General features: G+C 46.4%; 1 protein-coding gene across 1 annotated transcript; it reads right to left on the bottom strand.

Moving 5' to 3' along the window:
• Window positions 1-552: 552 nt before the first annotated feature.
• Window positions 553-11143, bottom strand: ZC3H12D (zinc finger CCCH-type containing 12D). The gene is made up of 5 exons (XM_072857950.1): window positions 10761-11143; window positions 5517-5656; window positions 4253-4487; window positions 2343-2449; window positions 553-1629 (listed from the first exon to the last, which is right to left on the bottom strand). Exons 1-5 carry the CDS (start codon window positions 11141-11143, stop codon window positions 587-589), a joined length of 1908 nt encoding a protein of 635 aa, XP_072714051.1. The 3' UTR covers window positions 553-586.
• Between the last annotated feature and the right edge of the window lie 11725 nt (window positions 11144-22868).

Raw genomic sequence — 22868 nt, 5'->3', positions numbered from 1 at the left:
GGAGTATCTCTACCACCTCTGCTAGTGATTCTGTGGGTTCACAGCATTGGTTTATAAACACGAGATGTGTCTTTGAAAGCTAGAAGGCAATAATATGGCCCCGAAGATGCCTTCTAGCAGAGAGCAGAGGTCAGGTGAATAGGGCAAATTACTTTTATGTGCTAGCTGAGCAAGTAGTCACGGGGGGGGGGAGGGTCTATGGAGCCTGTTACTAGGACCCATGGAGCATGGTTCTTTTACGGTAGTTGAACGGGAGGTTAAGACTTTAAAAACACGTCTAGTGTTTCAAGGCATTAATGAAGATCTATGCCATCTTGAAACCAGTCACCAGTGAGGTTCAAATGCTGACGCCCAGTTACCCTGAGCCCTCCCCTTCACTTCCATGGGAGGTGAATGAGAGCCCTCTGCAGTGAACGGCAGCCTTTGCCTTGACCTGACGCCCCATGCAACACAGCTGGTTGATGCTCAGACTTGTGTTCCTGGAACAGCTATAACCCTTGCCATAAGGCCCTTTAATAACACTTCATTAAGCCTCAGCTTTGTGCCCCAGGACTTGTGCTTGTTGGGAAAGGTTTGACTAGAGGCTTCACAAGTTTCTGTGTCTTTGAATCAGTAAAGTCAAGCTAGCAATATCCTTGATATCGGGGTACAAAGCCATGACGTGGTTCACCTCGCCGTAAGGGAAAAGGGAGCACAGCTCCCTGTGTATGTTTGCTTGCTGGGCAGAAGGTGGCCTTGCAGCTGGGGTGGGCCAGTGGTCACCATAAGAGGCATCAGGGTAAGCATGGGCTTTCTGGAAGAAGCCCAACCCATTGCTGGAGTCTAACAGAAAGGGCTGCCGTGGGGGCTGTCTGGGGAAACAGTGCTGCTGCTGCAGCTGATGCTCACTGTACAAGCGAAGCGGGGCAGGGGGAAGAGCTGCAGCCTGCGGTAAAACATGGTGCTGAGCCTCCAGGACCTGTTTGTGCTGAGCACCATCAGGGACGTAGCGGCTCCTCTGACCCGGCCCGTGCACGCTGCAGCACTCTGGAGGCCAGCTGGGGTCTGGGCACATCCCGGCCCGCGCAGGCGGGAGCGCCATTTGCTGGAAAGGGCATCCCGGTGGGCAGGTGCGGTCCGAGCTGTGGGGGTGATGAAGCGAGTACGGGTTGTGCCCGAGGTCACCGCCGTGATGAGGGCTGTCCGTCACCTCTCTGTCCTGAGAGGTACGTATGGACCGATGGTAACCGTACGTGTTGGCACTGATGGACAGCGCTGACATGTCCTCCAGGAGCGGCTGGTCTCCCAGCGGCTCTGGCTGTAGCAACCGCTGGTCCAGCCCCAGGTCAGCACCGCGGCTGCCAGCCCAGGTGCCGGACGGCTGCTCACGACAGCTTCCCCGGGGCCACCCTGGGTAGCAGGAAGCCCCTGCGCAGCCGCTGGCTTCTCGCAGCGTTTCTGTGCAGGCGTCTGGCGGTGCAGGCTCTCCCCGGGTCCTGCACGGCGAGCGATTGCGCTGCTCCTCCTCTTTCCCCAGGCTTAATGGGACCTTTATTTTGGCCCTGAGCTCATCAGCAACTGAGAGCTGAGCTTGATGTGGTCTCTCTGGGTGGTAAAATTTGCATTTGTTGCCATAGGTGCATTTTTTACCTGAAAGAATCAAAAATCAGACAGGAGGTTGTCGCTAGCACCCATGTCGATTAACGTACTCCTCGCTTCTCCCCAGTGCTGTGCATTTGCACGGGTGGGGTGAGGACAAACAGCGAAGAGGGGAAGTGCTGTTTTCCAATTCAGTACTTTTGACCCCAGATTTAAATATTGCTGACCTAAATAGCAGGGTGAAGCAGCAGGGAAAGGAAGTTTCTGCTATTTTGGAAGTGTCTGAGATTCATTTATGTTCCGGTTCCTGCACTTGGTAGGCTGGGAGACCTGCTACTACAAAGGGTTGCTTTAAAAAATGGTATAGAGATTTACCTCTGAGAAACCTCCACATTACTGGAAAGCTGGTTTTGGCGGGGAGAGCATTTGGATGGCCTTTCCCGTGTGCTGTAAAGGAAGTCCACCCTGCAATGTGAAAAGTGTGTGCAGGCTGGGGGGGGTCAGCATGGCCACGGTGCCTGGTCTGGGTGCTGCGTGCAGGCGAGGATGGAGGAGCCAGAAACAGCCACTGCCTTTGCTGAGGCTGAAGCCACTTAAGCAGGAGGGGAGAAAAGCATCACCCTGGCCAAAACCTCTACCGCACAAAGCACCGAGTAGGACAGCACGTGGCAATGGCGCTTGCCCGTAGCCAAAGGAAAGTGCCGCTAGGAAGCAAGGGGCAGGAGGAAGAGGGGTGGCAGTTCACAGCACGGAGAGAAACCCACCGTAGGGGCAAGGCTGCCATTTTGGTTCAGGAAGTGCTGGCTGTTTGCTGAGGAAGTTACTAAGAGTGGGTCCATGCCGGCCTAAGGGATCATCAGGAGGCATAAACCTGAAAAAGGAAAAAGTCACAGGGGTAACAAAACTACCTCGAGCTTTTGGAGCTAAAATGCCTCACAGCTTGTGGCACAAGCTTAGGGCAGAAAATCCTCGTGATCCTTTTGTAGCCTGGCCTTCAGGAGTCAGGCTGCGCTACGAGACGCGGTGCCTTCCTGCCTGCCAAGCCAATACTTCTGCTTCATGTAGCTGTTTTTCCCTGATACCTTAAAACAACTGGGAACACACGGCAGCTTGGCCGGCCAGCAGCCCCAGCCGTTACGGCGTCGCTTCCTTTTTCTCTTGAAGCGGCAGCAGCAGCAGCAGCAGCAGCAGCAGCAAACTCTTCTGTGGTCCCAGCACTGAGAGAGAGCCTCACCGGCAGCTCCCTTCCACGGCACACTCGCTTTTCTCTTACTAAATACTTGTAGGAGAATGAGGTTTAAAAAGTCAGCGGTTAATTCAGAGCTACAGCTGATCCTGCACGTGGTGCGATAAACAAGCCCAGCCTTTGTCAAGGCTTCAGTAAAGGCTTACTGCTACAAGGCCTGCAAAAATGCTCAGATAAAACTGTTTATTCTTCTATGCCAGTACGCGAATGTGGTGCTTCAGGAAGAAAACTAATTAGCATCTCTGGGCTTGTTTGCAAATGAATCTGCACTGCACCCACCCGTGGAAGAACCCTCTGTCAGATGAAGGGAGTTGCGGGCGGGAGGGGAAGGGAATTTGTTCATCTGCACCCACCCGTACACCACCAGGGATTTGCTCATCTGCATAACGGGACTGAAAGCTCCAACTTCAGGCTGCGGTTTTTGAGAGTTTCCCAAAGCTGTGCAAGAAGGTCCTGCTGAAACTATTCAAACGAGCTTCAGAGTAGCAGCTAGACTTTCTGAGGGAAGGGTTCTGAAAAGATCTGGCAATCCCTACGAAATAGGAAGGAAAGTATCATATAAATATTTGTAACCCGTTAGTAACTAGGGAAGAAGCCTGGTGGTAGTTGGAGATAATGGACTGGAGCTTTGAGAAATACAGGATGCTGATGTTCAGCGACTGCATTTCTGTGAACAACGTTACAGGGAAACCGAAACCCCTACCAAGCACTTCCATCCAGTTTTGGTGGTGGGTGGCCAGGTCTCCATCCTGACCCACGGAGAGTGCTGCTGTGTGAGGCGGCTTCTCCGCTCGCACTCGTCCATGCCCACTGGATGCCTCCCCGGGCATTCCCTCAGCCAGACTGACTGCTGACAAAGACCTCTGCTAGCAGGAAACTTGGACAAGGTTAGTGCATACAGACTGAGGAGCATATAGCTCAGCCTCACAGGCACGGTGCGAGTGCCTTGTTGAAAACCTTCCCCAATGGGGATAGCTAAGGGGTCAGAGAGACCAGCTTCTCGTCCCTCTTCTAGAAAGTTATGATTAGCAAAACATAGGAAAAAGGGCTGTTCTGCCTTGTAGGGGAATTAAAAATACTGCCAGAGAGCCAGCCTCCTCTCACTGATTTAATTCTGTTATCCTGCTATGAAATAGAAATGGAAAGATACCAGGCCTTGGGTTAACATCCCAGTTTGGATTGGAAAGAAGCAAAGATGGTCACTAACGTTGCCTTTCAAATAGAAAAGTTCATTGAAGAGTGACTGGGAGGTGTAAGACCCAAGCTGAGGGAGCAGGAACGAAAGAAATGAGATAAGAGAAGTTGCGGTAAATTCCCTTCAGAAAAAGGCTCACGTCCGCTGCTACCGGTGGGAGGTGCATTGATATTGGAGCTGACTTGGCCCATAATGTTTAAATTAAAGATTGGTCAACAACAGCTGTCTCTTACCTGTTACTGACAAAAGAGTACATGAGTAGTCGCTGCTCAATAAACCATTTCCACTCAGGGTTTTCATTCTGGAGATCCCGGTAATGGTCGTTGGAAACAATTACTCCGTCTTTCTCATAAGCAACTTTCACTATATAGCGATCATCGTAGCAAACTACCCTCTTGCCTTTCACCTTCCGCGATGGGGTGTACACAAGGATCGATTGCTTTTCAAGCACCTCAAGAATGTGCTGATCTGGTGGGGTGGTTGGCAGAAATAGAAGGGGGAAAAATAAAAATAAAAAAAGGATCAATTAATAATGACCAACTCTCAGTCATGTGCTAGAAACCTACATGAATCTAAAGGTGTTCCAGCACTTCAGGGAACTTAAAGCAGTGTGATTTTCAGATGCACTGATATCTGGTGGTTATTTGGCAACTTGAAAATGAGGTCTTTTACAAAAGCATCTAATCTTAAAATTTGAGATACCTTTTTTAATTTTTATGTCTTATCCATAGAAGGATGGCTTGAATTCTACACCAGAGATACGTTGAACCCCTGTAGTTCCCTTTGTACCCCACTAGATGCTAGAAGGCTCATAACCAGCCCTGGTATGAGTGTTACTGGGAGATAAAATGTGCCTGATAAAATAAATAAACAAACAAACAAAATTCTGCTGCTGCCCTTGAGGACGCTCTGGCTTCTTGTCATTCCTGCTACACAGAAAGGCAGATCCCCAGCTGCCTCATCTGCAGCTGCAGATGCCAAGCTGCTGGCACAAATCTGGCAGATCTATTTCCGTACAAACTAAATCTTGCCGTGCTCCACAGACTTCAGATGGTGCCTTTCCTTCTCCTGGAAGAGGAACCCATGTAGCTCGTGTATCAGGGTAACAGGCTAACAGATAATAGTCACGCAGTAGGGAATGCTTTGGATACTGCTGCCTGTGGATAACGTGAATCGATGTCGTCGTCTCCTGGCTGTCCTTAAAAGCTCTGCAGACTTGTCGCGAGCTGACAAACTCACTCTTTTCTTTAACTTGGCTGGCAGCAACTTGTGCTTCTAAAGCAGAAGGCTCAAAGCAGTGTAACAAAGCCTTGCATGCAGTTTTAGCTGCTAGCCAGGAGCGTGCGGCAACAAATTAATGACTAATTTAAGTGATGGAAACCTGATACACAACTTGCACTGTTCTTGTCTTTACAGGGCAAAACCGTACTGGACTCTTCACACGCCCGGCCTCCTGCACCTAATGGTTGCCAAACGATGCCTAGGATGGTGACCTACCTGCAATTGGACTGTCTTGTCGAGGGGGCTCCTTTCTCCAGAGTGGAACAAAAACCTTGATGTACGTGTGCCCCCTTTCTCGAAACCAATCCACTGCCAGCTGGATCCCCCAGCAGGAGAATACCTCTTTGTTTCCGTGACTATAAAAAAAAAGGAGGAGGATGGTGAGTCAAAGCTTTCAAGAAGCTTAGAGTTCTCTTTAACTGAGCCAGTAATGAAAGAGCAAAACAAACAGCTTTTGTGTCATTCACCAGTTTCCAAGAAAACAACCTGGCAGGGTGTCCGGTTGGACAGATCCAAACACCTCCTCCAGCGGAACCAGGAACTTGTTCTCTGAAGCAGTTTGGATACTTAAAAACAGACGTATCCTATCCCCCATTTCTATGACCTGCCTGCTACCCAAGCCTGTTGCTTCCACCTGTATCGGGATGGACTTGGGTCCTAAAGTACCATCAAGACCTTAGGCTGTGTCGGACCCTTCACATGCCTTGTCTGATAATGGTTTGAGGAGTCAGAGTTTCTTCCAGCCCAAGCAGAAATCCACGAGGCTCTCCTATGAGAAATAAATGTGGGAATTTCATTCTGTGGTAACAGTGACATTAGGGATTTTAAAGTCTGAGGCAGCTGCAAGTGTGATGATCGCAGGTCATTCCACTGCTGACCTCTTTTGGAAACAGGAGTCAAACTATGGGGGAAGGAATACTGTAAGAGGCAGGATGGGAAATACATAGAACCTAACCCAGGACACCAAAAAAGGGACAAGACCTCAGTGGAGATGGCCACAGGCCCCTCAGGCCCATCTTTATCTTGCCCTAGTTGGTGGATTTTGTCTTCATTGCACAGAGAGCTAGGAAAGCCCTAGGACAGGCACTGTAGAGGATGCAGGCAAGGTGGGTTCTGGAGAGTTATCAATATTTAGAGCAAGACACAGAAAACAACCTCAAGAAAAGCAACTAGGGGTAATATCCTTCCTAAGTTTCTCCCCCCCCATTGAAAGTTCTTACTGCTTGTCATTCTTGTGCTGGACTACAGATATTTTAATATTTAGCTATTTTAGTATATCTAAAATTTGACTACAGTGCAGTGCACGTGTAAAGGAAGGTAATTTGTTAACCACCTCTGCACAAGGAAACAAAAATAAACTCTACACAAAGTCCTAAAATGGATAAATGCCCTCGTAGTATCTCCAGAAACCTCGTCCTTGTACTTTGAGCTTTCTGGATAATATCACCACAGTCTCACTCAGGCTTTCGCCTCTGCAAAATGTACTTGTAAATCACTCTTTTGGTCACTACACCTACCTGCAGCGACGGCCCAGTTGAGGGTGATGCTGCAGTCTTAAATGCCTCTCTCCCCACCATCCCCCAGGAATTCAAGTCTACCAAGGTTCTGCCTATATCAGCCTCATAATCAAAGCTCCATCTTACACCTAATAAAAATTTCAGTGCTGAAATGGTGACCACAAGTGAAAAATAGTGTCGTTTGGAGGAAGAAACCCAGTTGTTTATTAATAGCTACCCAGGCAGTAGGAAGTCTTAAAAAAACCCCCACACCAATAATAAATGGTCTAAGTGCTCGACACATCTAATCTCCATTCCAGAGCAACTGTTTTGTTTGGGTTTAAAGGATAGGATCTACCCAGGTTAGGTATAAAGTCACCTGGACACGTGAATTGGACGCGCAGGTGACTTTTTCAGGTAACTGCCTTTAAAAGGAAGTCTAGGTACACCTTTAATGCCGTGACTCAAAGTTCAACAACAGCCTGCTTTAATATTGACTACTTATATAAATAACCTTGTCAGCTTTAGGAAAGTAATTCTAGCTGTACCCCCAGTGCAGAAGGTAAAGCACTCAAGCACAAGTGATTCGGCCGAAAGGACAAGTGGAACGAGTGAGAAGAGGCACCTGGAATTGTTTCTCAGCGTTGTCACTTAATCCAGTTGCTGCTACGTTGCTACAGCCAAACCTGGGGAACGTGTATCTAAAATAGCATGTGCACGCATGGTGCGCTGCAGTGTCACCGCAGCTGAGCACCAGCGTCTGCTGTGCAACGGAGCAGGGGCTTTAAAACTTCACATTCTCCCTGAGCGGTGAATTTGTGTTGCCTGACAACAGATGATTGGCTCCTGTCAGCCACCTTTCCCACTCAGCCCCGTAGCCCGTGGACCGTAACTGATCTGTCGTAACTCAGGCCCATCTCCCTCCCTCCTGCCAGCAACGGGGTACGTTGCACGTGGGCCACAGACCAGCAGGGCCCATCTCTCAGAAACTGAAGCAGTAATTTGGCCTCGCTGTGACTCCGGCAATTAATCCGTAATTAGCATGCAGTGGTTCCTTTCTAAATTGTGCAATTCCAACCCCTTTGAGATGAAGTTTAGTCAAAACAACTCCTTTTGCAAACTGCAAATGGCCCCATCTCCACCTGCTTGTGACACAGCGTCAGCCACAGCTTTGGCAGAAGGGAGAGCCTGACGCAGGACTCCGCTGGCCTAGGAAAAGGCCTCTGTACCTATCATAGCTTAAGAACTAGGTGTGAGTGCAAGCACTAGACTAGATGATAGCCTCTTCGGTGTGCAGTGAATAGGGGTATGACCGTTCCCTTTCCATATTAACACAACTCCATTTATTTTTTTCCACTAGCCTTGCTAAACCGTCCTGCCCGCTTCCCATGGACAGGCTGGCAGATGGCGAAGTTTTTCATGACATCAAAACAAAATGTACTGAGGCCCTTGACTAGTGCCTGGCCACAGACAGACTGGCTGAAGGCAAGGTTATTTTCCATTCAGTTTCTACGGACAGGCTGATTGATGATTGGAGACCACCAACTCGCTCACTCGCTTTATTGCCTTGGGGCATATACATCCTTTTCATAACCTTGCAGCCCGCAAAGGGCCCTCAACGCCAATTCTGAAATGCTCCAGAAACACCAATGCTCAAGATGCTTTTCTCCACACAGGCAACTGCCTCTCCAAGCTTCAAATTTTTGACAGCTTCGTCCCTAAACTGTTGCTTCTCCTCCACTGTTATGGTTGTTGGTGTTGATGGTGATGAAGTTTTCCCAGCAAGGAAACCTTACATCCCTTTTCCCTGACTTCTGCAAACAGTCCTTCTTTGACAGCAGCAAACCAGACAAATGGAAATGAGGATACCGAAAGCACTCACCAAGCCCATCCCATTAGCCAAAGTAAATGCCATTCAGCACCGCTTTGGAAAGGCATCCAGGAGAGGAAAGCAGCTCCTTCCAGGCTGCTTCAGTTCAGTCAAACTGAACTGACAAGCTTGATGATAGTGTTCTCCACCAACCAAGTAGTCTTTATCAAGACAGAGGTTGGGGATGTCTGAGAAGAGCTGTAAAACCTTTTCCTTTCTGAAACTCAATAGTACTTCACATTCCTCTAATTCCTTTTAGGTGAAAGACGAGGAAGCCACAGCAGAACACCAGCCTTCAATAATCAGGCAGGCAAACATCTCTTGGACTCACATTTTGGAAATTATTCTACAAAAGGATTTAAATTTTACATGCCAGAAGCGCGTCTGGCTTCTTGAAAACCCATTTAGGTGGGCATGTGGTCTAGGAAAGCAATACAACATGCTAGCTCAAGCCACTTGCTGCACATACCTGCAATGACATTTGTTTTAAATAATCTCTTTCTAGCAAGCTCCTGTACGCAGGCTGGCACAGCAGGCTGGCACAGGGATGATCTCGGAGCTTTCCCAGAGTACTCCAGCTCAAAACATGCACTATCTATCTCATTAGCCACCAACCCACTCTGGGCCTCCTGCTCAGTGGCAGGGGTGCGTCTTCTGCCATCTTGGAAACAATGCTGTTCTCTGCCTTGTCCACCTCTGCCTGCTCTAAAAAAGCCCGGGTAAATTGGTGAGGACAAGGTTGTGGCAGGAGAAGGAAGCACATGGCCAGTTGGGGTAGTATTGTCCCCGACACGATGCAAGGGTGGGTGCTCAGGTCAGCTGCTCTGCCTGAGCGGGTGCTCATTCCTTTTGCAGAGAGGCAAGAAGGGCACCCTAAGGAGAGTCTAGGGTGAAAATGCAAATGGGGGCAGGAAAGCCAACACCTGGCTACCGAGCTCATGGCCCAGCCAAGGCTGAGCGATTTTGCTCTGTTGTCTGTTTCTCACTCCTCGTTGGCTGCCCTGACCGAGGAGCCCCTGGTTTTCGGCTGGGATTTCTCCCTTTATCCAGAAGATGGCATCATTTGCTTAGTCTCCAGTTGCTCTGGATGTGCTGGTCCCCTTTGCCCTCTAACCAGAGGGTAGGTGGTCTCATCTCACCTCACACCAGAGCTAACCGAAGGAGGAAGCCCTCCTCCGCCCTGTCCCAACCTGCAAGGATGGGCTTGGCCATGCTGAGCGGGAAGAGAAGTTAACGGGGAATACTGGTGGATAGCCAGTGCGTCCTGGACTCGCGACTGCCGGGGCCTCTGGCCGTTTGTATTGCTCAGGTAAACAGAGGCCAACCCATGACTGTCTTCGGACTTCCCATCCACATGGCCGTGCCAGGCTCCCCATCAATAAGCGTGCTTTCACAGTGTCAGGGCACTGCTTAGGACATGTAATTGGCCAGGATGGGTTGCTATGACATTTCCCAGAAACAATTAATTAAGGAGGAAATTAGGCTATTCAGTACAAGTCAACTACCAATTCGCTGACTTTTCCATAAAAATGAAGCCAAACCAAAACCCAACAAAAATATACAAGCCGGGAACATTGCTGGGGTTTGCTTGCAAGTCAAACCAGTACAACTGTGATGTTATTAGCAACCACAGCCACCCGTCTTTATTTTCCCTCTCCTTCTTAGGTTAGTTGGGCTGTTCTGTCTGTCTGGTCACCAGTTGTTCCTGGAAACATCTCAGCATATAGATTTAGAAATCCTAGGTACCCATTTGAAAAGGCATGTAAACATCAATGGTGAACTGAAAGGGAGAGAGAGAGATGCTGAATCATACTGCCATCAACAGTAGTGGTTAGCTAGCTGGTCGCTTATGAAAGGTCAAAATGCAGAGTGAGCCAGTGATTGCATTTGGCGTGCATATTTATGGGCATAGAGACAGCAGGTCCCTAGAAGCTGTGCCTCAGCCATAGAGCAGGAATAAGCAGTGGTTCATACATTCTACATCAGATACATCAATGCACCTCTCACCTGAAGAAAAAACACACTTCAAGCCATCAGCTTTAAAACTCAAAAGCTTCAGAGGAAGAGAGAGCCCTTTTAGGAAATAGAGCTTACCTCATTGCAACATTGCTGCCATCGATCACAATGGGTCTCAAATGATCAGAAGAATCACTTTCGTCTTCTCCAAGCCACTTCGACCCCAGTGAAGTGCTACATGAGCCACGGGCAACAAGTTTTAGCGGGGAAGGCTGAGCCTGGCTCTCCAGAGCTTGAGGTTTGCTCCCCATCCGAATCAGCTCTTTCAGCACATCATCCTCCAGGGCCTCTTGGCCCAGGTTCTCCAGCACTTTGCAGATGTCCTGCTTACCATAGCCCAGCTTGCAGAAAAAATCCAGCTTGCTCTGGTGCACTTCCACCCCTGCTGTAGAAACTTTTCTGGAGCGTGGTAGCACTGGCTTGCGAGAAAGTGAACTGGCCAGTTCCATCTTAGCAGGCATTTACATTCCTTCAAACCCAGTGCTCCTGTCTTCCCAGCCTCTTCCAACAGGTATCAGCTTTAGGTGGGGGGAAGAATAGAAACAACAAAATTCAAGCGTTAAGGAAGAACATGCAATCTCAGTTATTTGCCTAGTGCACAGCAAAGAGACTATCTGATCAGCTGTCGTCTCTCTGAAGAGACTGTCCAGTCTTCTCTCAGCATTAAAGCATTTTTCTGGTCCACTCTTATTTATAAAAGCACTGGAGTGTCCCATGCAATGTTTGTCACTCTCCAGGCGTTATGTCAGACAGGTGTCATCCTACTTCATGAGCTATGGAAACCTGTCTGTACACAGACACTCTGTATGCGTAAGTTTGTTCTTCGGACTTATCTCACAGGAAATGATATAAAGCACGGTGTAACCGGGGATTTTCAATTTGCTCAGTGTGGTTTGTGAGCCACAGATAAAAATCTGACGAATATTGTTGGATGAGCTCAGATGCCATGGCAACTTAACAAGTATAGCAAATTTCGGCAAGTGATTTAAGGAAATGTGTTGTTTGCAAAGTAGCTGGGAACTCTGAACTTTTTTTAATAGTTTTGTCTTTCCTAGAGTATGTGTCTGTGTATACACAGACACACCTTACAAAATTCTGTCACTCATCTGTTCTGATGATGCCTGACTTACTCTTTTCCTGTTATTTGCTATTTCAGTGAGAGCTTTTACATTCAGAGAAGTGGCTTGTTTTTTGAAAGCTGTTGGGGCAGTGGTTGGAAGCAGGCAATCTGAAAAGTGGTTTCAATTTCACTTATATTTATTGTCAAGAGAAACTGGTAATTCTGAAATGAGTGTGCAGAAGTAGCAGAAAGCTACTTCAAGCTTCTCCAGAACTGCATTATTTACATTTCTGGTCTACCCAGTAAATGAAGGTGACGGGTAGCATACGCAGGCATACCCAGAGCTGCTTCAGCCCAACAAGTGTGACAAGAGCAGAACATACAGGGTGACTATTCATCCATCAAGCCATCTTCTGTCACTGTCGGCATGCTTGCACCGAAGCTTCTCTCACCACATCTCTGCAATTATTGGTGCTACCTGGATAAAAGCTGTGACCGGATCATCTACCCACACGAAGGACATAAGGACGGTGCTCTTCCCTTCACTAATCACGGCCAGCAAATGACGCAGAATAAACTGACCAAACAACTACCTCCGTGATGAGCCCAGAGCCATAACCACATTGCACCCACCCCTTCCCAGCCTGCCCTGCATGCCACCGGCCCGCTGCCTGCTCCCTGCCCCGCAGTGGGCCACTCCAGGAGCTCAGAAGCCAAAGCCATCTGGAGGACGGCACAGAGGGACTGGAGACAGGGAGATGGGAGAGGAACATGAGTGCAGCTCCTCCCCAAGGCATTAAGAACTCCTTGGGCTATGGGGAAGACATTCTCATTGGGTTCAGCTAATTTAAAACTGATTAGTTCAGCAGGAAAACCTGATAATTAGTTAATAACCCCACCTCCTATAACTTTGACCTTTACTTTTCTATGTAGCCTTATAGCTTTCAGGTATTCTTCTGTGGAAGAAAACTAGCACTCTGTTAAAAGTGACAAATAGCATCAGTGAAAAAACCACCTTAAGTATGTCATATACATAAGGGGAAAGCAGTTACCATGTGTATTTTTCCACCTAAACCAAAGCATTGCTTATTTTAGCCAGTGGGCTTGACTGTTTTCCCTCACAGTGCACTCCACAAGTGTAACTGGTTTTACATCTAATCCTTGTTTTTAATTCATGGACTGAAGATGAAAAGGAATTTGCCTGCTTTTTCATTACTGAAATGATTTCTCAGCTTTGAAATAGCTACTCTCTGAACTGAAATCCACTGATGTATCTTTGTACCCGAATATAGGGGAAGCTGTCACAGCTGGGCTAGTGCTGTAGCCAACCCTGCTTCCAGGTGTGCGGTCAGTGGCTCCAAACACTTAACATCTACTACTTGATTTTTTTTGATGTCTAGATTATTTTAATAAATTATTGTCAATGAAAAACTTTACTTGCTATCTGTCCTCAGGTTAAAAAGAAAATATTTAATACATATTTTAATAGCCATCACTATTATTTTTTAAACCCGTACTTCTATCTATTCTCATGCTTTATATATATATATATATCAGAGCATTTTTCCACATTAGCATCACATTGTGTTGTGTGTATGTTTGTCCTGGATCTCACCAGAAAGTAGGTTCAATTGAATCCAGAATTTTACCAGACAGCTTTCCAGCTGCAGAAGGTGCAGAGGCCACGTCCGTCTTGCAGCATACACCTCGCAGCCCCCAGCAGCAGCAGCACATGCGAGCACGTGCTGGATGAAGGCTGCTCACCACATCCCTTTTCCAGCTCCATCCCAGGAAGCCCTGAGCCCATGCTCCACGGCTGCACCCTTTGCATCCTGGCACGCAGAGGCAGCTTTTTGCAAGGCTTGGCCCTTTGGCTTGGCACGCTGAGGCAACGCCTGGGAAACGCTGAGCTCTGGGCTGCTGCCTGGGGTTGATACGATGCAGTATCAGCCATCACCATCAACATGCTAATTCTGCAAAGTTAACCACTGGATTTCTGCTGCAGTTTGGCCAAATATTAAAAATGAGTAATATTGTGACTGCAGGGTTTTCACCACAGAGAGAACAAGTTTGAAACCCTGAGATAAAAGCCTTGGTCACAGCCAACACTGAGGTCACACTTCTAAAGAGAGAATTAAAGGATAATAAAATCACCAGCTTACACATTAGTAAACAGTCAGTAGCGTGCCCAAGTCCAACAGGTCAGTTTGGTGCTTATAACCAGCACAAAAACATATGACAAGAGGAGAAATTGTGCCTCACAGAGTCCAGCTTTTGCTATCGCAGACAAACAGGTTGTGAAATCCCATTTATAAACTTTATGAATGACCTTCGTTTTCAAACTACTTAGATTTCCTCCTGCCACTTTCCCCCCTCACCTCAGCAGACCCTGTTGGGAAGCTGCTTTTGTTTTCCCTCCACTGACAGCCAAAGTCTTCTCATTTCCTGACTAAATTTATCCACAGGTAGTTGTGTGCCTAGCCTATGTTCTAGCTTAAAAAGCACCCCTCTCCGTCTGCGGTGTTGTGCCCCCTCTTGCATACCCACAAACATACATACAGGGACTGGCTTTAGTGACATTTCCAGAATTATATTTTAATCTTAACATTTTAGCTATAAAAAAAAATTGGATTTGACCAAAAAATTGAGACACCTGTCAAGGTGTTCTGTCTTTTTTATCTTTTGACAAATTTGGAAAATTAGAAAATAATAATTTGAAATGTTTGTCAAAACTTACCAAAAAAAATATTGGTTATATTATAATTCCTCAGCTTGAACAGCTTTGAAGAATGGACTTTGCCTAGTCCTTCCACCAGATACTTGCTCCTCCACTTGCGAACAGTCAGAGCAGGACCAGGTGCCCCGCAGGGGTGTGTTTAAGCAGCACCTCCAGCAGCCTCGGGCCACAGAACCACAATAAGGACCAGCTTGACTCAGAGGGAGCTGGGGCTCCTCAAAGCCCCCACCAAAGCCCCGTCCTGCCCGAGCAGGCGCAGAGGGGACATGGCCCCAGCCGGACCTGGCTTTGGTCAAGGCAGAGCAGGTTTGGGTCTTCTCTAAACTAGATGTGCATGCTGAGTAACACCAGGAGCGCAGCAACAGCTCCCTGCCACGTTCGTGTTCCTCCTCACACCTTAGGTCTGGGCCACCTCCTCTTCCTCCTCTGTCCCTGAGAATCACGCCACAAACCACCTCAGCCCACCAGCCTATTCGAGCCCTTGCATGAGCTGTTTCTCTGAAAGAAGACAGGCTGCTCTGCTTTCAGAAAAATAAGAATTTTTAGTTCCACAAATAAGAGATGCATATAAACTCTTAATAACAAGACCAGTCATTTGTTGTCTTGATGCCTAAGAAAAGATTTGCCTTTTTCTTCCCCACCTTCCCTGCTGCGTTTGCCAAAACAAACAAAAGCAAATATCCCAGAGAGCGAGCCATACCCACAGGTAGCCCCGCTTGCTCTGCACCTTACCTGACAGCTGCGATTTCTGCGTCCCAGCAATACCGTCCCACCATTCGCGAGCCAGAAGCTGGATTCAGAGCAGTAGCGGGCTCACAAGGAAGTCGTCAGCCCGTATTTAGAGGCTTTATGGCAAGGCTGATGTCAACTGAGAGCAAACAAGTGCAATGAGCACATTAGAACTCATTCTATAGGAAGGTTTTACTTCCTCATTTGGCTGGCTGAGCTCTCATTTAACTCTACAGGTTGATAAACTTTCACTTCGTTTTTCAAAAGGAAAAAAAAAAAAAAAAAAAGAGGTTCCCAACACATCTCTGTTCTGAGTCACAGGCAAAGATTAGTCAAACCCACTCTGGCAGGGATCTACAATACTGAGCAGTAAGAAAATGGCATATGCGTTCTGGGGCAAGTGAAAAGTTTTCCACCAGGGATGCTCTACCAAGTTATTTCAGCCTCATTCCCCTTGTGTCTGGCAAATTTCTGACCTTCAGGGACACACGGAAAAAAATATTTTAAAAATAAATGTTTTGCTTAACACCTGATATTGCAAAGCCTCATTCAAACACCTCAACATCTGAGGGAACCTGCTCTTGGAGACTACAGTAAAATATCTGTCATGGTTTAGCCCCAGCCGGCAACTAAGCACCACGCAGCTGCTCACTCACTCCCCCCCGGTGGGATGGGGGAGAGAATCGGAAGAGCAAAAGTAAGAAAACTCATGTGTTGAGATAAGAACAGTTTAATAATTGGAACAAAATAATAGTAAGAATAATAATGAATTGTAATGAGAAGGAAAACAACAAGAGAGAGAGAGGAACAAAATTCAAGGGAGGAAAAAAAAACCAGTGATACAACCACTCACCACCCGCCGACTGACACCCAGCCCGTCCCCAAGCAGCGACTGCTGCCCCCCAGCCAGCTCCCCCAGTTTATATACTGGGCGTGACGTCATATGGTATGGAATAGCCCTTTGGCCAGTTTGGCTGTGCCCCCTCCCAGCTCCTTGTGCACCCGGCAGAGCATGGGAAGCTGACAAGCCCTTGACCAGTGTAAACACCACTTAGCAACAGCCAAAACATCAGGTATTATCAATATTATTCTCATACTAAAATCCAAAACACAGCACTATACCAGCTACTAGGAAGAAGATTGACTATCCCAGCCGAAACCAGGACAATATCAAAAACCAAACCAAACCCCCTAACCTACCAGTGCCTCGATTGAAAGACTACTTCAGAGACACACAGCCTATCCACAGCAAAGACTGACAGGCACTTCCCAACAGAAACCCGAGTTTTTCCTCTGCTTGTTCCTTACCTTGCTGCAAGCAAACATGCCCCAAATCCACTTTTAGGCAGCAGGAAGGGCTGGAGACTCAAGGTGGGGTTAACCTTTGGGACTCTTTGGATGCTGCAGACAGCTCTGCAGGCATGGCTCCCTCTGCCCGCAGGGCCAGGGAAGGTGGGGGCACCCTGCTGTGGAAGGAGAGCACCTCTGCCACCGTCACAACGTGACACACCAGAGCAGGGCTGCCCCTTCCCAGCCAGAAATTCCCCCCCTACTTGCATACTTTCTGGGAGGAAGCAGGGTGGCCAAACCCTTTGTATGGCATCCTGTTTAATCCAAAGACTGGTTGCTGGTAAGCAAGCCTCGCCACCGCTTCCCAGCTGGTTCCAGTCGATGGTTATGCCTTGGCATTGCACCCAGGCTCCCGGGAACTCTCTGGGACCCAGGCTGCCCTGCTGCTGTGCAAAGCAGTGCCTGGGCAGTCACGGGATGAAAGGGCAGCACACCACCTCATCCACCCTGCCTCTGGCACAAAACTTCCTCTGATCCACAAAGGTCTGGCTGGGCAGGTTAGTGGCTACAGGAATAGGAAAATGGTCCTAAGGTCACAACTAAAGAAACACATCAGTTTACTGCTGCCCGGAACAGCTATAAGAGCAGAACACCCAGAACCTTTGACTCCGCATCCCTGGAGAAGAAGGATCTTCTTTGCTCCATTTAAACTTGCAGAATGCCACATACCTCATCACAAGACCACCACGGAGCAGTACTATTGGAAAGGAAAGAGAAAGTTGCTGCGTTTTTTATAATCCAGGAAGGCAACAGAGCAAAGCATACAACATTGCATAGTATTGTTTTAACTCTTACTTCTCAGTAAAACGTTTTTTTTAACTACATAAATAAGAACAAACCAGAGCTTATAAAAAGAAATGAGAAGAAAGTCAGATAAGAGAATTTTGCACTCGTCTTTCATTTGTAATGAAATAACCCATTTACTGTAAAAAGCCATGAGCAAAAGACTTCAACGTCATTCAAACTGTAGTCAGCCAGGAAGACCCTTACCAGTTCCTGAAATCTAAGGGCCTTTACCTAGGTGATCACTAGTTGAGAGACAGAAGACCACGCGAAATAAAGGATCGTATTTAATTTTTCAGATGGTCTCAAACCCTTTTGCTCACCAGCACAGATAAACATTTGAGCGCCCAAGGCTGTGGTTTCATAGACATTTCCTTTCTCTGCTGTGCTCCCTTGCGCTGACAAGCACGCTGAGTTTTCCCAGCACAAAGATTTATTGCTGCTCAATGGCATTGTTACATTCAAGAAGGAAAGAGCTGCAGTGGGAGAAGTTTTCAGAAGGGAAGATCCCCCCGCTAATGGATGTTCCTATGTTGAGCTGAAGACTGAGGGTTTACTGGTTTGTGAAACAGATAGACCTTCACCAGAAAGAATCAGTACCAACCTCAAAGCAAGACAGCCTTGTTGTGGCAGCTCCTGGAGGCTACGGAGAGGACCAAGCATGACTTTCAAGAAGGCTCCCTGTGCAAAACCACTTTCCTGATGGTGTTAGACTTTAATACGGAAAAAACAGTCTCTTGAAACTGGTAGTGTGGAACACCACAGGTGTTTTGGTCTACACACCCCAGTGAGCTATTTGCTCTGCTAAAGGAAACAGTCATTTATTGCATCAGCACCAGAGAAAAGTGTTATTACCGTCTTCCTCATCTGAAAAAGTTCACCTGCTGGGAAAATCAAACAAGCGTAGGTGGCCATAGTATCACAGTGAACCCTAACCAGCAGAAAACAGTCAGGATAAAGCAAGTGCTTAATAAAATGGAGGTCTATTGCCAGGAATATTTTAGAAACTTCCTGGAACTAATACATTCCCCATCCTGCCTTGAGTGAGAATATCTCCCTACTGCTTTCAGCAAGGCTTGGGTCAGACCCTCAAGCCATACTCCCTCAGTTCAGTCTCCTGCGTCACTAAGAACAAGAAGTCACCTTTACACAGTTCGAGCTACGCTCCCAATTTTAATTATGATTTTTACACACTATTAGGCAAAGTCCAGATGTTTTCTGCCAGTGAAATTCTCTCCCTGTTGGAGACACTGGAAATTTTGACTTGGAGAGAGGCGTTCACCCCCAAAATTTACATCACTAACTTAACAGGTCCTGCTAGAGCGCTGGATCAGTTATTGATGGGCAATCCTGTATTCAGGCTGGTGAAGAACCAGTATCTTTAGAAGAGGTACTTTTACGTGCTTGCCAAAATCACCACCTTTCCTCCCTCCCCAAAACTGTGCCATAGTAGTGAGCACTCCATCTGACCACAGAACAGGGAGAACAGAGAAGAACTGATTTCAATAGCACAGCCAACGGTAACTTCTTTTACTTCTTGGAAAATTACAATCCCATCTTAAGATCTGATGTAGCAGGATCCCAACTTGGTTTTGCCTAAAATACCTATTTTTCCTCTGCCTTTTTATATAAAAAGATACTGCTATTACTCAAGTGTTTTCCACTGGACTTGTAATAAAAAGTACCTTTTACAATCAGAAAGTCCCAAACAAGTTTCAAGTTCAAAAGTTTACTGCTGTTCAGCTTAAGATTTCAGAAAGCTCTTGGAACTGTATTTCAGCTTCAGTGATTTATCATATGCTTGGAAGACCTTCATACGGTTTACTGCTGCCTTTTAACACAGCTTACCACATTTAACCGAGATCCTACTGGCTTGCTCACTGAGAAAAAACACATTCTGTCAGTAACCAGACCAAGAGTTTTACACAAAAATACTACCCTGTAGCAAGTATTTACATAATTCTTAGTGTAATTTAACATTTTTCAAATTGCTTATACTATCCTTATATATGCAACAGGTGACTGATAGAATAGGATTAACATTATCCAGGCTCTAGGAAGCTTACAAGCGAAACGTGTGATTCTGTTGTCAATAACATACAAGATTCATATGAAAAAATCAGGCTATAGGAGGGTGAGATGAACAAAAATAAGAGCAGCAACAGATTCAGAAATGCTTCTGAACTTCTTGAAAATTTTGAATGTGACTTCTTAAATGTGCAATTAAAAATGCTTGTCCAAATAACTAGCGGGGGCATGTGTGTGTGTGCGCTTTGTTTTGCATTTTTTGTTTGGGTGGGGTTTTTTGGTTTGTTTTTTTTGACAAGTGGAAGGAAGCAGGTACAGCTTTACCTACAGAGAGTAAAGATTCTTGGCAGCCCAGAACCAGGGACACATGGCACGCTCTTCCATTCATGCATGAGACTACATAGAACAATTCTTTCAGCACACATGCCGAAGGAAGAGCAAACACACCAAGGCATTGTGCCAAAACGGGGCTTTGATGAAGAATGCTTACATGTCGCCAGCTCCCTAACCACCCAGAGCACAGCCCGGGTTCATCCTCAGGGAGTTTCACAAACACACTAATGATCCTTGAGAAAAGAAAAACAGGAAGCCATCAGCAAGAAGGCTGGCAGCCGTCAGGCAGAGCACACACCAGGATGAACGCAGGGTCATCACGAATGTTTTTGGGTAACCGCTTACCACATCACCCATGCTGGAACACCAAACACTTGTATACAATCCTTATACTACTTCTACTGACTTGTGCGATGTCCATGGGATTGAAGAGAGATCTCGATTGCAAACCCCTAGCCTCTCTCACTTGTCTTTAGTGCTTTAAGACCAGACCCCATTCATAACATGTTTTTGGTCAAGTCCACCTCAAGCCTACAGAGAGCTACAGAGAATTAAAGGAACTGCAATGCATGAGTACAAAATAGGTCTCTCACTTCCTCTCATCCATGGACCACAACAGTATAGAGAGTCTACATCTATTTTTAAGTTGTTACAGAGAAGGGAATCCAATAGAAAACTATAAGGAGCTGATTTTTAAGTCTTTAACTTCTGAACAGAGACCCTAAATAAAGCATGAAGAGTTCCCTTTAAAACAGGCCTCAGCTAAGTGAAAGCAAAGAAGCTGATATTTCTGCTGCGACATTTTCAATGTTATTCTCAACATTATAGAGGAAGGTGGGGTTTTTTGTTCTATTTTTTAACTACCAAAAGCACCAAAGGTCATTACTGAAACTGAGGTTGGAGATAGCATTGACAAAAAGGAAACGAGGATAGGAAAGTGTGAACTCTCATTAGAATAAAACAAGACAACTCTTCAACTCCCAGATAATAAAAAGTCCTGTCTGCTCCAACACCTCTGGCAGGACAGGAACAGCAGAAAATGTTTGTTTTCAGCTGACCAGACAGCTCGTTCATGTCATTTCCAGAAGAACCACATGTACACAACCATAACTTCCAATGACTGTAGCAGTAAATGCCACCTAACTCAGAGTGCTCAGCACTTCACGTGTGTACGAGGTGAATTGCAACCCCTCCATAGAGTTAGCAGAGCGGCCCAGAAATTCAGTCTTATTTAGCAGTACCTGAAATTAAGTACCTACCTCCAAATAGGGAGCTTTTATGCAGTCACCTGAGTTTTGAACGCCCATGTTTGAAAGTTTGAGCTTAAAAACATAAACAGATAATTTCATCCATCTGAAGATACTGGATACATTTTTAAAAGCACTAAGGCATATTGAAAATCAGAGACTTGAAACCTTTGGGATGTATTTCTTTTTTAACCTTTTATTCTGAAGACTCTTTGGCCACCTATGCAAATTGACTATTTACTTCTATACACTACTCATATAAACATTCAGTTCTTAAGCATTTACCTGTTGTGAGACAAGCCATTTCTGCTGCTGAGACGTGAGCACATCTGCCAGAAACAGGGTGCTTGTTTTTAAACATCAAGTTCTGTAGGTCCCACAGATGGTTGGGGGCTAGCTGAAGCCTGGGAACATCTGCTGAAACTCTTCATGCTGTTGAGTCACTTTTATCATCTCTCCCACAAGAGAACCTCTGGTGTTCAGCAGGAATCCAGCTTTTTCCTCAGAGTGGAAGCTTTTTTTTGCTTTCTATGACTGCTATTTCCTAAAAGCAGCAAGAACTTAAGGCTTTAGGATCTCCACTTCCTTGTCAAATTTGGCCAGTGTTTTTTCTATGTTAAAAATGGGCCGTGGAAAAGAACTGAGGACAGTATAGTAGTACAAATGTTGTTTCTTTAACAAAGCAGGCTAAAAGCAGGAAGTGCTAGAGAAAACCTAGGGCCTCAGCAGCACTACCCCAAATGCATCATATCCTGGTCTAGTACAGTTCTTTGGAAGTCTTCTCATGCCCAGACTGAAGGCAGAAACTTTCTTGACAGGAACAGCGAGCAATCCTCAGCTCCAGGCCCCCCTGCGACAGACTCCCAAGGGCAGGCTTCCTGTTTATTTCTCCTCTGGGACAGGGGGCCCTGCACTCTGACGCCACAAGGACCGCACAGGCCCCTGGAAGTCCCCAGTGGCTCAGAAACATTTTGTTAGGAGACAGTTATGGAAGTGCTGGATTTCTAGTTCCATGCTTTGAAGCACACAAAAGTCAGACAGGAGAGATTCAGCAAAAGGAAGCTTCTTAGCCAAATACACGTAACAATCTTTAACAAACCGACAACAGCGTAGATGCCACTGGAAAGTAATTTCGGTATACAATACCCTCACTATCCTCGCTCAGCTTGTGTCTGGATATTCTAGGCATCTGACCTGGCCCGCTTAGTCAGAATTTTCTGCCATGGGGTAAACAGCTGCTTTTGTTCCTTTAGTACCAGCCTTCCCATAGAAGCATCTTAATCAGAAGTTCACTTTCTGCACACAGTCCATTCAAATGCACTAGCCAGGCACAGCTACTGGCCCTCCAGGGCACAGTAATTTGCAGCGACTCTTCTTGGCTGCCTTGAATTTTAGTCTTTGTCCTGGAGATCACATTCCAATGAGAGGTATCCAGCTATAAAAATCTTATTACATATTACAATCAGACACTACAGAAAAACCACAATCACAAAAGAAAAAAAGTTAATTTATTCATCAAAGCAGACTGCCTCCGAGCCATCACACATTCCATGGAAGGGAAGACAAATACTATTCCTCATGTATCCCCTCCTAAAAATGTGAGATGTCTCCTCCTCTGGACAGAAAAAGGACATACATGTTCTTAAAATGTATGCATACTGGCTAACACTGTTTAAAGGGAAAGGTCTTGTTTATCAGAGCAAGCCAGACGTTTAAGAGCCTGCCAACTTGCACTAGGACTCAGGCTCTGATAACAGCACCTGCATCCCTCTGTAGATGAACAGTTATTAACTGACCTACTTCTGCTACGAAACCTGAAAATTAATCCCATCTAGGCCTTGGCAAATACAATGCAAGTTACAAATTCTGTTTTTCTTCTAATTCTGCGAGCGACTATTTTCTTTTCTTACCCACCCAAC

This window comes from Ciconia boyciana, chromosome 3, assembly GCF_034638445.1.
Source record: "Ciconia boyciana chromosome 3, ASM3463844v1, whole genome shotgun sequence".
NCBI classification, from domain to species: domain Eukaryota; kingdom Metazoa; phylum Chordata; class Aves; order Ciconiiformes; family Ciconiidae; genus Ciconia; species Ciconia boyciana.
This window is presented reverse-complemented; position numbering and strand designations above follow the sequence as displayed.

What these genes read in the sequence shown, in the direction of transcription:
- ZC3H12D (XM_072857950.1), bottom strand. Translation starts at nt 11,143, where the DNA reads ATGCCTGCTAAGATGGAACTGGCCAGTTCACTTTCTCGCAAGCCAGTG. An exon ending in GGCAGCAATGTTGCAATGAG is followed by an intron (nt 5,657 to 10,760) that starts GTAAGCTCTATT and finishes TTTTTTTTATAG; the next exon opens with TCACGGAAACAAAGAGGTAT. An exon ending in ATGGCAGCCTTGCCCCTACG is followed by an intron (nt 1,630 to 2,342) that starts GTGGGTTTCTCT and finishes TGATTCTTTCAG; the next exon opens with GTAAAAAATGCACCTATGGC.